This window comes from Lygodium microphyllum, chromosome 13, assembly GCF_053477565.2.
Source record: "Lygodium microphyllum isolate KBCC chromosome 13, Lygodium_microphyllum_v1.1.10, whole genome shotgun sequence".
NCBI lineage: Eukaryota > Viridiplantae > Streptophyta > Polypodiopsida > Schizaeales > Lygodiaceae > Lygodium > Lygodium microphyllum.
This window is the reverse complement of record NC_141147.1, coordinates 32,266,064-32,279,597: the sequence shown is the minus strand read 5'-3', so window position 1 is coordinate 32,279,597 and position 13,534 is coordinate 32,266,064. Positions and strand designations below refer to the sequence as shown.

The 13,534-nt window shown below is 38.9% G+C and overlaps 1 protein-coding gene across 1 annotated transcript; it reads left to right on the top strand.

Moving 5' to 3' along the window:
• Positions 1–3,047: 3,047 nt before the first annotated feature.
• LOC148026476 (uncharacterized) lies at positions 3,048–11,637 on the top strand. The gene is made up of 7 exons (XM_087690315.1): positions 3,048–4,266; positions 9,488–9,574; positions 9,683–9,994; positions 10,110–10,195; positions 10,306–10,624; positions 10,721–11,237; positions 11,352–11,637. Exons 5-7 carry the CDS (start codon positions 10,306–10,308, stop codon positions 11,635–11,637), a joined length of 1,122 nt encoding a protein of 373 aa, XP_087546441.1. The 5' UTR covers positions 3,048–4,266; positions 9,488–9,574; positions 9,683–9,994; positions 10,110–10,195.
• Positions 11,638–13,534: the final 1,897 nt, after the last annotated feature.

Here is a 13,534-nt window from a genome sequence, read left to right as displayed (position 1 = left end):
TCATGGAATCTAAGCATAATTTGGAAGCAATGTATCTTCTTAGTCCCTAAGGCTATAATGAAAATTTCTACAATGTGACCCTCAACAATGACAAACCAAGTCAAACAATCTCACTTGCCATAATCCACACTCAAATAAAATGGTAGTGGATTTTTATGTTTTTGATCCACGCATGATATACTCAATTCTCGGGAAATTAAGTGCTACTAAGGTTATCAAAATAGATAATATTGATGGCTAATCAAATGCTACTAAGGCTATTAGAGTAGATGATAACCTTCTTGTTGACCTACAACCCCAAATCACCAAGTAGCTTGCATAGCCAAGCTACTCGATTCTTGGAAAATTAAGTGCTACTAAGGTTATCAAAATAGATTATATTGATGGCTAATCAAATGCTACTAAGGCTATTAGAGTAGATGATAACCTTCTTGTCGACCTACAACCCCGAATCACCAAGTAGCTTGCATAGCCAAGCTACTTCACATGCTACAATTGCAACACCCTTGTACTCTACCCTAGCACTAGTCACTTCAATGGTAGGTTATTTCTTACTACTCCAAGTAATAACAATACTCCCGAAGGAAAACATAAACCGCAAGTAGGTCTCATGTTTGAAATACTTGCTACTCCAAGTAACAATAGCACTCACAAATGAAAATATAAAACATTGGTACATCTTATGTCTTAAATAGTACTAGCCCAATTTACATTTGTATAACCATGCAACTTCAATAGTACACTTGCAATGTTGAAAGACTTGCTCCAAGTAGCAATAGCACTTACAAATGAAAATCTAAAGCATCGGTACATCTTATGTCTTAAATAGTACTAGCCCAATTTGCATTCGTGTAACCATGCAACTTCAATAGTACACTTGCAATGTAGAACAAAGATAACCAAGTGTAGACATGGCATGGCATAATGTGCTTCATACTACTTTTGAATTTGGCTTTTGTGGAAGCTACATGAACTAACTCTCTAAACCAACTATGCAATTTTGGTTTAGGCCTAGTAGTAGATAAAGCTACCCAAAACCTTTCTATACATAGTGATATCCTCAAGTATATCACTCACATGTGCAGTAAGCTTAATATTAACATCCAAAGGTATAGATATTAGCTTGAAATCAACCATATCATACTTTTTTACAATATCCAAAGCGTACTAGTTCCATGACAACCATACCCCCCTTGGAATCCTTATCATCTCAATGATAAGAAAATAACATGTCTCCTAATCCTTCCTTTCAAACTTAGCCTCGAGAAGACCCTTCACATATCAATCTTTTGTTGAGATCATTCATCATACAATTACACAAATTAACACAAAATTAAAGAGAATACAATTTGCAAGAAAGAAGAGAAATAGATGAAGCATGCATGACACAAGATTGGATATAATCTTCCCCCATGCATGGTTGAGCACCTCCTCCACACATATATTTGTGGATTTGCATTAAGCTTTCTTGTACTTAAAAATCATTAAAAAGCATATCCTTTTCGTACTCTTGATTTAGTTAAATGAATACATTGCTTTTGTCGTATTATTTTCTAAGTCCTATTCTAATAAACCATTCTAAGGCTTATGTAGTAATACTCAAGTTCTCTAAGCCTTGCACAAGACTTTTATCCAAGTAAATAAATTACTTGTATACACATACAATGTCCTTGTATTAGCGAACACCCAAAAATACAATAATTCAATGCTATAAAGCAAGCCTTCAACCATTTATAATTCTTACATACTAAAATGCGTTTCCTTAAAAATTACATATTAAAATTACGTGTATATAACACATACAATATCCTTGTATAAGTGAACACCCAAAAAATACAATAATTCAATGCTATAAAGCGAGCCTTCAACCATTTATAATCCTTACATGTTAAACTATGCTTCCTCTTAAAGACATTTATTTCACGTAACTCAACCTAATAATTTGCTCACCACAACACAAAACACATTAATTTCTTACCATCTATCTACCAAAGTAAGATGTGATTGGTGTCACATGTGAACCATGTATAACAAGTCACAATCATCAAATAGAAAAAGAAAATCCACAAAAATAAGTAAATATAAAAGTATTTTATTTTCATAGCTATTTTCATAACAACCTCATCTCATTGTTACCTAGAATAACCAAGCCATCTACATATATAGCGATGACCAAAATATTTACACTACTTTGACATATAAAAAGCAAGTGATCAACATGTGCTCTATGAATGCTAACTAAGTATGCTGCAATCCTATCATGCGCTCTATCAAGCTCTACATTTGGGTATTTGCTTCAACTCCTAAAGGCCTTACAAATCCTACATATAAATAATTAAAATAACTCTAATCCACATAATTAGGGGCCTTCTCCACATAAACTTCTTCTTGGAGCTTTGCATGCAAATAGGCATTTCTAATATCTACTTCATGCATAATGCAACACTTTAATATAACCACTATCATGTTATTCCTCACAATAGCCATTTTAGTGACATAGAGCAAATGTCTCCTCATCATCAATGCCATGATTTTGTGCACACCCTTTGGTAATTTAATAGATTCATCTGATTTAAGGCTCACTTTGTATACCCATTCATAGTTAATAGCTTTCTTGCCTATATTTATCATGGTATTTACCACAACTCACTATTGGAATAAATTGATATTATCTTATCTATTGTGGATTTTTAAAATTTGTGGCATGATTTGTGACTTATTGTAAGAGAGGGGAAAATAAAATAATGGGGATAAAATACCAGCTACAGTGGCCGGTATAAAAGGTGAAAGAGACTTTACTTTTTTCCATCATCATTATTATAATACAAGTCTCCTTCATCTTCTCTCTTACTTAGCTTTCATGGCTGCCTTCTCTCTCTTTTTGTCTTTCTCTATCCTTTTCTAGTCTTTCTCTCACCTCATCACTCTCATTCTCTCTCTTTTGCACCTCATCTTCTTTCTCTTCTATAGTCTCTCTCTTCTCTTTCTTTCTCTCTAGTCCACTCCTTGACAAGTGGTATCAAGGCTACTTAGGTTTTTGATCCAATTGGCCACATTTCATTTAAGGTTTTCCTTTTAAGTTACACAAATCCAAGAAACTTTCATGTACACAGGTATAGATATGGACAAGGACAAGGAGTAGCAGTGAAGTAACTAGAGGTCCATAGACCAAAAGGACAGCAGGCCTGGTCCAGCAGGGAGAAGACCTTGCCACTTTGTGGGAAGCTCATCCTCCACCAAGATCACGGGTAGAAGGGGGGATCAACCCTCATGTCCATTCCCTTAAGCATTATCTCAATAGCAGTGACTTGCTATTGACTTGCCTGCAACACACTCCCCAGGCTTCTTCATCCTGTGCCGATTGTTGTGACAGGCACCTTGACAGCCTCCTTTTTGCCCCAAGATACTCTGCACATCGCCTCTTGGCCCTTTGCAGACGAGCCTCTCGTGTTGTTCGCTGTAGGATAGACTGTGCAATTCTCTCATGCACAGGAAAGAGACAAAGAAGAAAGAGAGACTGTGCAATTCTCTCATGCACAGGAAAGAGACAAAGAAGAAAGAGACTCAGAGCAAGAGCAGGAGAAAGATCGAGATGGTTTGCAGCGTTTGCCAAATAAACGCAAGTCCGCCGCTTCTTGCAAGTGGAGCTATAATTCCTGAGTCGTCAGCTCGAGTAGTGCAACAAAGAAGAAGCTGATTCATGTTTATTTTATGTCGGGAATGTTGGTTACTCCTGCACATTTTCAATCCTGTGACGCAGTCAATCGAGTTACAGGCAGCCTGAGGGGGATGATCTTGGACTTGACAGAAGCTTTGTCGATGGTGGTGGTGCATTTACTCGACCTGCTTGCCTCTATATCTTCTGGGGAAGACAAGAAGGTTCCAAAAATCCTACAAAAGAAGCAACTTCCATTGTTTTCTGAGAAGGTGAAAAGCAGATTGAGAAGCCGGGGAGCATACCACGAATTTCCGAAACGTCTAAATTTTTACAGTGAAGAGATAATTACTCGGGCAGAATTGCTGGGAAAATTCCCAGATCTTGTTGAAGGATTCAACGAGTTTCTCACTCTGTGTGAGGGAGATGCATACCTTCTATGGAGGACACCCTCCTCTTCATTTAGTAGTCTCTCAATAACATGATTAAAGCTTGCAAATAGTTGACAAGCTCTAACAGGCCAGCACTTGGCGAAAACACGATAACGCATTCTTGTTTGCTGTGGAGCGGACCTCACTCGTGGCATCTCTAACGCAGCACTTGATATTAAGGTATACAAGCCTCTGCACATGACTCAAAATCTGCTAATAGCTCCAAGTTGGATAATAAGCACAATAATTGGCAAGCCTTCTTTGAAAACATGCATACTCAACAGCTCACACTCATCAGCGTGTGTCGTGCATCTGCTATTATTTCCTGCCAAGCTAGCCATGCTCCTTGAGCCATTATCCTTATGCTTGGAGCTACAGGTTTCTGTCTTCCATTTGTTGAGCAACTAAACTGGTGTACCATTTGTCAAGCAATTCGTGATGGAAGGAAGAACATCCCCAGATGATATGCAGTTGAAGTTCTGCAAAGAGGGTTTGGATAATAGTGGCTATGGAATGCCTATCAAGAAGTCTTCAAGATAAGGGTTAGGAGGCCGGGAGTTCTTTCTACAGTAGAAATCTTCATCTTCAAGTATCAAGGGATGCCGAGCATTGCAATTATGGAGCATTAGGGAGTAATCTTGGATGCTATGGCTATTGATTGAATCGTATATCTTCATCGAGCACTAAGAGATATTTGGTTCTTGATCTCTCTCTCATTTCATCCTCTTGTTGAGCCTATGCTACTTGTTGAAGACATTCAGGAGCTAATTGATGCATTAGATGAAGGCTTGATTGCTTGAATGCATTAGATGAAGGCTTGATTGCTTGAATGCTGCCCATTTTATCTCAGTCTTGTTGTTATGCTTCCCTTGCATTGGAATGAGTTGTTTAATGCTGAAAAGTTACTGATGTTGACACTCCTTAACCATTTGGACTGTTCTTGATTGATTGAGCATAAGAAATTATTGAGAAATCCATTGTAATAAAGGTAAGCAAGGAGTGAGTCACTGCATGGTAAGCCTTCACCTATCCCTTTTCATTCCATTCTCATTTTTCTTGCATCTCATGGCATGGACTGAAATTTCCTTTCAAATCATGCACTTCATACTAATTTTTAAACTTAGCATGCCATTGCCATGTATATTCCCACGAGGAAAAGCGAATGCCTGGTGAGATGTGGAACAAAAGAGAGGTGACCCTCCCTCACATCAAAGTTCCAGAAGGGGTGCACAACCCCGCCATGGAGAAACTTTGCACACCTCCTTCCTACATCTCGGAGCCCATTTTCAAGTTTAGATGTAGGTGTAGGTCCCCTTTGGACAATAAGAAAACGATATGCCATTGATACATTCATTGATGTATTCATGTATGGGATACAATGAGATGCACTCTTGACTAAAGATATATAAGATGTACTCATGAGAATGTATATGTAGTCATTGGTAGTGGAATGCCTATGCTCGGGTTGCATATGAGATGCCTATGCTTGGTAAATTTGGCATTCAGGTGCTTATGCTAATGGTTAGCAGAGGTCTGCTGATGTAAGGAGTGATTTGGGCTATGTTGGCAATGTATCATGCCATTATAACAAACGTTTTAGTCATACAGTAAAGGATAGATCACTTCCCAACCTTCCCTTGACTCCCACAAGGTGCTGTGAGCTTTCTACTTGCAATTACAGAAGTGTACTTGATCCCAGGAGTAAAAGTGCATGTCCCACACGGTTCTTACATGTCTTACCAAGTCTCTTACTGTGTTTTGGAAGCTCCAATCCGACCCCACCGGGTATTTATAGACCCAAACAGTCCTCTTATAGGCTACAAATAGAGTGCTGGACTGCATAGTTTAGCCGCACATTTCTTATTATACAATTTTATGTATAAGACTTGTTATTGCATGCTCATGGTCATTGCACATATAGGGGATCGAGACCTTTGATTTGAGTCAAAATTTTTTGTAATCGAAGTTGTCTAGCTCAAGATATTGCCATTTTTGTGACAGGGGGTCGGGCTGGGCTCCACTTTGCAATGGCAATGAATAAGGGAAAAGCAAAGGAAAATGAGGATGTACACCAACAAATTAGGGATGCCAGGGACTTAAAATCTAGGCACAAACTTGGAGTCAATTATGAAGAGTATTTGCAGGACATGGGAAGCCCAAGTGCTCTAAATTACACCTTATGTTTGAACGAAGCAAGGCATGCTAAAAGACATGAAGCCATGATGGAAAAACATGAAGTTGTGATGGTGGGCATAGCAATAAACATAGTCAACCATGTAGAAATGATGAATGAAATGTGCCAAATGCCAGCCATCATGGATACACTTGTTGGCCAATTCACTAAGTGGATGGAGTTTTAGATGAAAGGAAAAGATCAAGAGGACAAATCACATGTACATGCTAAAAGAGTGTCTCTCCCATTAGTAAATGTAAGCTCTCAAGGTATCTTGGGAAAGATGGGTATTCCTACTAGCAATTTTGAGCATGGGGAGCCTTCATATAAGCAAGATGAATCAAGGGTCAATGCAGTATGGGGTACTTCTCAAGTTCCACAAAGTCCCATGCCTTCCACAAGATTTTAGCACTCTTTTGGAAGAAATTATTTCAATAATAGCACCTTCCTTGGCAACCATATTGATTAGCCTCAATTTGGATAATTTGGACAACCCTCTCACCATGAACTAGAACTAAAGGATAAGATTCTCTAAGTTCAATGGTCAATCATCATCCCCCACCGAACTTGAAGAGTGGCTCTCAAAACTTGAGGATTACTTTGACATTTTGCTAATGAGTGATGACCAAAAGATTCACTTTTGCACTATACATTTGGAAGGGTTTGCTCACATGTGGTGGTGATATATAAAAAGAGAAAATTAGCAAGTAGACACTTGGGATGCATTCAAGGCACTTATGGTGCAAGTTTTTGTGCCACCCGTGGAAAAAGAGAAGCTTGCTCGTCAATGGTACAACCTAGAGAAGCATAGTCTAACTGTTCTCGGGACTACACCAATCAATTTCTCAACCTCACCATGTATGTGGAATCAATTAGTTATGATGCCAAGTTGCACAAATACATATACGGACTAGAACCCCAAGGCTGATGTTTCACCACAATCTCCTTCAGAATTGCTCAAGGCCATTGAATTGGCTAAAAGGCACTTTCGGAAGTATCATAGGGATACTTCATTTCAGTCACATTATGGACAACAAAGGGGAGTATCTCATCCATCTTTTGGATAGCAAAGAGGGCATGTACAGTCATCTTTTGGAAATCAAAGAGTTGATGTGAGACACGGATAGCTCGGGACTAGTTATGGTGGTGGTAATACACCATTTAACACTCCTAAAATCCCCACATACCCCACCTTCAATGCTTCAAGATAGCAAGGTAATTTCAGGACAACAAATAGTGCAAGAATGAATACTAGACAAGGGGATAGTAAGAATAAAAATGTTTTAGCTTTTGGTAGCCAAAAATCCATTTCTATGGACTTGTACAAGGAAAGAAAAGAGAAAGGACTTTGCTTTAAATGTGGTGAAAAATATATAGCTGAACATGCCACAAAATGTGCCTATCAAAATGTAAAAGCAAAGGTTCAAAGTATGTTGATATTTGAGGATTCAGAGGATGATCATGAGGATGCAAATGCCTTAATGATGGATGTTGAAACTAATGATATTGATGAGGAATTCGGTCAAGAAGAGTTCTTTGACCCAATAGACACCTTTCCCTTTGACCCAGGTGGTCATATGCCTTTGGATACGGGTGGAAAGAGTGATTTACATGCTGGCCTTATTTGTTCTATCTCATTGGATGCTTGGACAAGATCAAGAAGTCCTAGTACACTGTGCATTCAAGGCAAGGATGTGTTTATATTAATAGACAGTGGTAGTACACATAGCTTCATCAATAGAGTAGTCATGGATAAGATGAAGTGTTTTCCCATATAATTACAATAGCCCCTTAAGGTACAAGTTGCCAGCGGGGATGAGGAAATAAGCACTCAAATGTGCCCTGTTGTGCATATACAACTGGCTGAAAATTTAGGACAGCACATGGATTTAATTGCATTAGAGATGGGGCCTATCGATGTAGTCTTGGGTTGTGATTGGATGAAAAATTTGGGCACAATCACCATGGATTTCTTGTTGTTGTACATGGCGTTTGTTAGTGATGGACATCCCATTCATCTACAAGGAACCTAAAACAAAACTAAATTTTAGCTCGTTACCACCAAACAACTCAAGAAAGAGTTTAGGAGACATTCCCAACTCTTTATATTGAAATTAAATAAGGATCCTTCATATCAGCCCAACAAAATAGTGAATAATTGAGCATTGAAAGCCCTCCTTGAAGAGTATAAGGACTTGCTTCAGTTACCCACAACACTACCCCCAAAAGATTATTTGACCATCCCATAGATTTAGAGCCACATTCGAAGCCACTAAATAAACCACCCTACATACTGTCCAAATGTGAAAGAGAAGAGGTTGCTAAGAAGATTGGATAGGGGATTCATCGAGCCTAGATGCTTCACTTTTTTTACTGGTCAAGAAGAAAGATGGCTCATTTAAGATGTGTATCGATTATTAGGATTTAAACAAGATTATTGTGAAGAATAGGTATCCCATACCTAGGGTGGATGATCTGCTTGATGAACTCAAGGGGGACTAGGTACTTTAGAAAGATTGATTTGAGATCCGACTATCGATCTGTATGTGCAAAGGGGATGAGGCCAAAACAACATTTAGGACTGATCAAGGGTTTTATCATTTCTTAGTCATGCTGCTTGGATTGACTAATGCATCTGCAAATCATTAGGAGAAATATGGACTCTCTTTTTTGCCCCTTAAGGAGTGAATAAACAAATATAGGCCTAACCAATGAGAGAGCTGGGATTCCAGATTCATGTAACATGAATCTTCTAGCCATATCTTGGACCAAATCTTCCCTCAGCAATAAAATAAGGGAAAAGGGGAGTACAAAGCTGTCACTTCTTGGAAGTTTGTGCCTCGAATTTTCATTTTCTTATTTTTTATGTTTGACTTTTCTTTTCTCCCCTTTTCAGTTTCCCCCTCTTTTTTAGGTGGAACTCAAATTTGTCATATCTCTTTCCCCGCTTCTTCTTTCCTGACGAAATTTTACAGCCTCACTGTTTCTTGCCCTGTCTGTAACCCTGTAAAATTTCATTTGCTTTGCACAAGCACAGAGAGAGTTTCATGTGTTTTATGAGAGCAGAGCTTGTTTTACCAAAGCCCTAAGATTCTCTTCACAAAACTCTACAGGTATATTTTTCTCTTCCATAGATGTTCTATGGTAAAGTTTTATCTCGTTTGGAGAAAACCTGTGCAAGTTATGTGCATTCTCTGACATGTAATTTCTTTTGTTTTGATGCTCTAGGAGTCTCTTACAGTCAATAATAGTGATATTTTGAATACTCAACTTCTTCTTCAACATCTTAGGGTTTCTCTGTAAACAAAGTTACAGGTATATTGTCTTTTTTTTTGTTGCTCCACTGTTAGATTTTATCTCGTTTAGACAAAATGTATACAAGTTACATGCATACTGAGCTTTCCTTTGTTTTTTTACTCCAAGAATCTCCGAGGGTGAAGAACAATGATTTATTAAGAACTCAACTTCTACAACATCTTTGGGATTTTGAACACTCAACTTCTTCTTCAACATCTTAGGGTTTCTCTGTAAACAAAGTTACAAGTATATTGTCTTGTTTTTTTGTTGCTCCACTGTTAAATTTTATCTCGTTTAGACAAAATGTATACAAGTTACATGCATACTGAGCTTTCCTTTGTTTTTTTACTCCAAGAATCTCCGAGGGTGAAGAACAATGATTTATTAAGAACTCAACTTCTACAACATCTTTGGGATTTTTTGCAGAGAAAGCCACAGGTATATTGCCATTTTTTACTACTGTTCCATGGTTAAATTTCAACGCATTTGGACAAAGCCTATATAAGTTATATGTATGCGTTGACCCAATATTTCTTTTGTTTTTGTACTATAGGAATCTGTCAGTGAAGGAACAATGGTCTTGCTATAAGTCAACTTCTTGTTCAACATATCTAGGGATCTTTGTGAAAGAAATTACAGGTACAATGTTTCTTTTTTAAATTGATCCATTTAAATTTAATTTCATTTGGAGAGAACATTTGCAAATTATACACATGTTGATAGGTAACTTTTGTATTTGGTTGTTACAGATGTCTTCACGGAGGAAAAATATCAGTAGCATACTTGCAGTGGAGGTCTTCAACAGAAAAGATAATGGCGGTAATTGGATTTGTGATAAGTATTATAAGTTGGATTGGATTTTGATGCACCCAAGTACTCGAGGGAGTTTCAAGGTCAAGCGCAAGGATGTTGCAAACCCTAGCAAACATTGGAAAGGTAGAATTCTAGAGTTAAGAAAAGTGTTTAATGGCACAAGTGCAGTAACTGAAGTGTTGATTCAACATGTTTATACGCATAAACAAATCTCTGTACACGACGAGAACAACATTGCAAATTATAAACAAAACAGTAAGTTGTTAAATTTTATCATTGACTATTCTTTTATATCAGAGTTGTTTTTAAAAGTCTTTGCAGTATTCTAATTCAGTCTTGTTTGATTGACAGCTCTATATCCATCGACTTTGCATGAATGGCAGAATGTGGAATGTTTAAGCGGCAAGATACATGTTTGGCATGAAGAGATAGGTTCTTTGATCTATGATAATACATCTACAAGTCAACTTGCCACTCAAAATATCTTTTTTTATAATTCATTGCATGTGGTAGAAAGCCAGAGATTGCAGCATGTCCCATTGCCGCCACTGTCTAGTGGTGAATGGTTCATTGGTAGCTTGGAGTTGTCAGGAGCTTGCAAGTCGAAGATAAAATCTGACATCAATAGTGCTATGAAACCCACCACAGGCTCCAAAGATGTGCATCTTAATTGGTTTATTCCATTCTCATTGTTTGCACATTTGTTTGGTTCATGTGATGTTTTGAAGAAAACAAAGATTACTTATCAATGCAAGTGTCCATCCGAGGAATGGATGAGTCAGCTATTGGGTGAGTCTTGGGAAGTCAAAAGAACACATTTTGATGAGACGATTGAGTGCAGGGTCAACCAATCTGATATTACATTCAGGTAAAACTTTTTTACTACTTTGCATACCTTGATTTAATTGACATAGGTCTCGCTTAGATGAATTGTTATGTTAGTCGCATTGATCACTTACCATTATTTTTGTTTTTATTACAGGTATTTCATTGCTAGACAAACTCTGTGCATTCGCTTTCGATATAGAAGATGGCGACTTTTGCGAGGGGAGTGGATCAGCTTGGATCAAGATATCCGAGATGACACACATACAGCGCTCGTAGATGTGGTAATCTTGTGGAGTGGTCATAATCCTTTCATAGTCAGTGCAGAGAGTCATTGGCCCATTTATTTTCTGAGACAAGAAATCCAATTAATGTCCAGTGAGCCCCTCTACAACTTCTATTTCAAGTTAGATAATAGAAAAGTCAGGACTCATAGTGAGTAATCCATGACATGTAAACAATGTGCTTCTCCACATATCCTTGAGATAGTGGAATCCTTGTAAAAAAACTTTATAAAGAGTGAATACATACCTTTTTTGAACTTCTGAGTACTTTAAATTTTAGTTTACTGTGATCCAAGCGTGCGATAATACATACTGTAATTACTCAATTGTGCAGTTAAAAATCATAATTAAATTGCAGGTTAGAGGTCTATAATCTAGAGAATATTGTCTTTGCACAATGATATATTGTAGCGCATCTCTGCTGCTCGTTTCTTACATTTTAATATTAAATTGGATCCAAAGGGAATTTCAAGGCCTTTTAGATTTATTTTCTTTAAAAAATTATATATTTTCTCTCGTTAGACTTGAATATACTCAGTGACCCAAACATATTCGAGGATATAATAATGTAGAATGAAGCGTTTATCTGTATGAGTAATTTTAACAGTGACTTTAAAGTACTGAAATAAAGAAACTAAGGTAAGAGTTTTAATTTGAAACTTTAGAGTTAATAACTTTATAAAGAACCTTTATTTGAAACCCTAGACACATAAAAGCTATAACTCCAAACTCATTTTCACTTTCATTCTCCACTTCCCTACATGTGCTCTCATTCCTTCTCTCTTTGTGTGCCATGGCTACCACTCCCGCCTTCGCCGCATGGATCAGTTCCACATGCTACGCGCACATAGGGGACCAGATATACCCTAGGTTTTGCATGACCTTGAGTCTAGAGAGCTCGCTTTCCGCTGTAGACCCTGACTCTAGTATACTAGCATCGTTTTGTGATGCAGTGAACCCTCTCACTTGCTCTATTCCCGACTCCACTCTCAGGTGGGTTCCCATGGATTTTTTGTATAGTTTGTGTGCTGGATCCAGCCATGCAAAGGTGATAAGTCGAGCCCTGGTGCATGTGGGGCAACATCTCCGCGCTAGAGCAGTGCCCACCTCGTCACAGGACCACGTCACGATGGATCTCATTGAGAGGGATGCCGTCTTTGCCATATATGTTATGTGCACTGAGGTGCAAGATGACAGTGACGAGGACATCGACGCACCCTCTCGGCCACTATTAGAGTACTTTGAGAGGGAGCCTGAGGAGATCACTCTCGATTTGAGTGTTGAGGTAGCACAGAGCTTGGCCATTGTGCACCCACCTCCCTGCCCTGATGAGATGCCCACGAGGAAGAGCCACCCCTCTCTTCTCTCCGTGCTATCACCATCGAGGGGGTGGAATATCTACTCATGCAGGATGTGCTAGAGTTGTTGGAGCTTAGGGAAGAAGAACTATACTGTATCATGGTGCGTGATGCACCTAGTGATTTCATAGATTTTGATTTACAGGATGCCCCACCACATGTTGATGAGGTGGCTCGTTATGATGGCACGAGCATCGATGACATCTCTGCCATTGTGAGCATCCAGGAGCAGATTGAGGATGCGGCGCCACAGTATCGGATCTCTGATGAGGAGTTCGAGCGGTTGCAGGAAAGCCTTTTTGGTCCTCGACCCGACTATGCAGTGCCTACCCAGGAGAGAGACGAGGGCAGCCCAGTGGCAGGAGCAGACCTGGATGCTCCATTACAACGGCAGATAGATGATGCAGAGAAGGTAATATTCTCGGTTTCATATGAAACTTAACCAGTAGGGCCTCTAGGGCATCGGGAGCACACACATGTGTTTTTGTCGGGATCGGGCCCCCAGATGTGCCCTGGCCGGAGGCTCGCGTCTGGGGGCCTGAATCTGCAAATAAGTCGAGGTAGGCTTCAGCAGCTTCTTGTAGTGTGAGGAGGGCCTGGGTAGTCCAGCGATCCGGTTGTTTCGCGCGTGATGTATCTGGAAACTGGTTCCTGTTGTTCCTGATCAGTATGCCCTCCATGATCTCCCGCACCAACTT

What these genes read in the sequence shown, in the direction of transcription:
- LOC148026476 (XM_087690315.1), top strand. Translation starts at nt 10,306, where the DNA reads ATGTCTTCACGGAGGAAAAATATCAGTAGCATACTTGCAGTGGAGGTC. An exon ending in TGCAAATTATAAACAAAACA is followed by an intron (nt 10,625 to 10,720) that starts GTAAGTTGTTAA and finishes TTTGATTGACAG; the next exon opens with CTCTATATCCATCGACTTTG. An exon ending in CAATCTGATATTACATTCAG is followed by an intron (nt 11,238 to 11,351) that starts GTAAAACTTTTT and finishes TTTTTATTACAG; the next exon opens with GTATTTCATTGCTAGACAAA.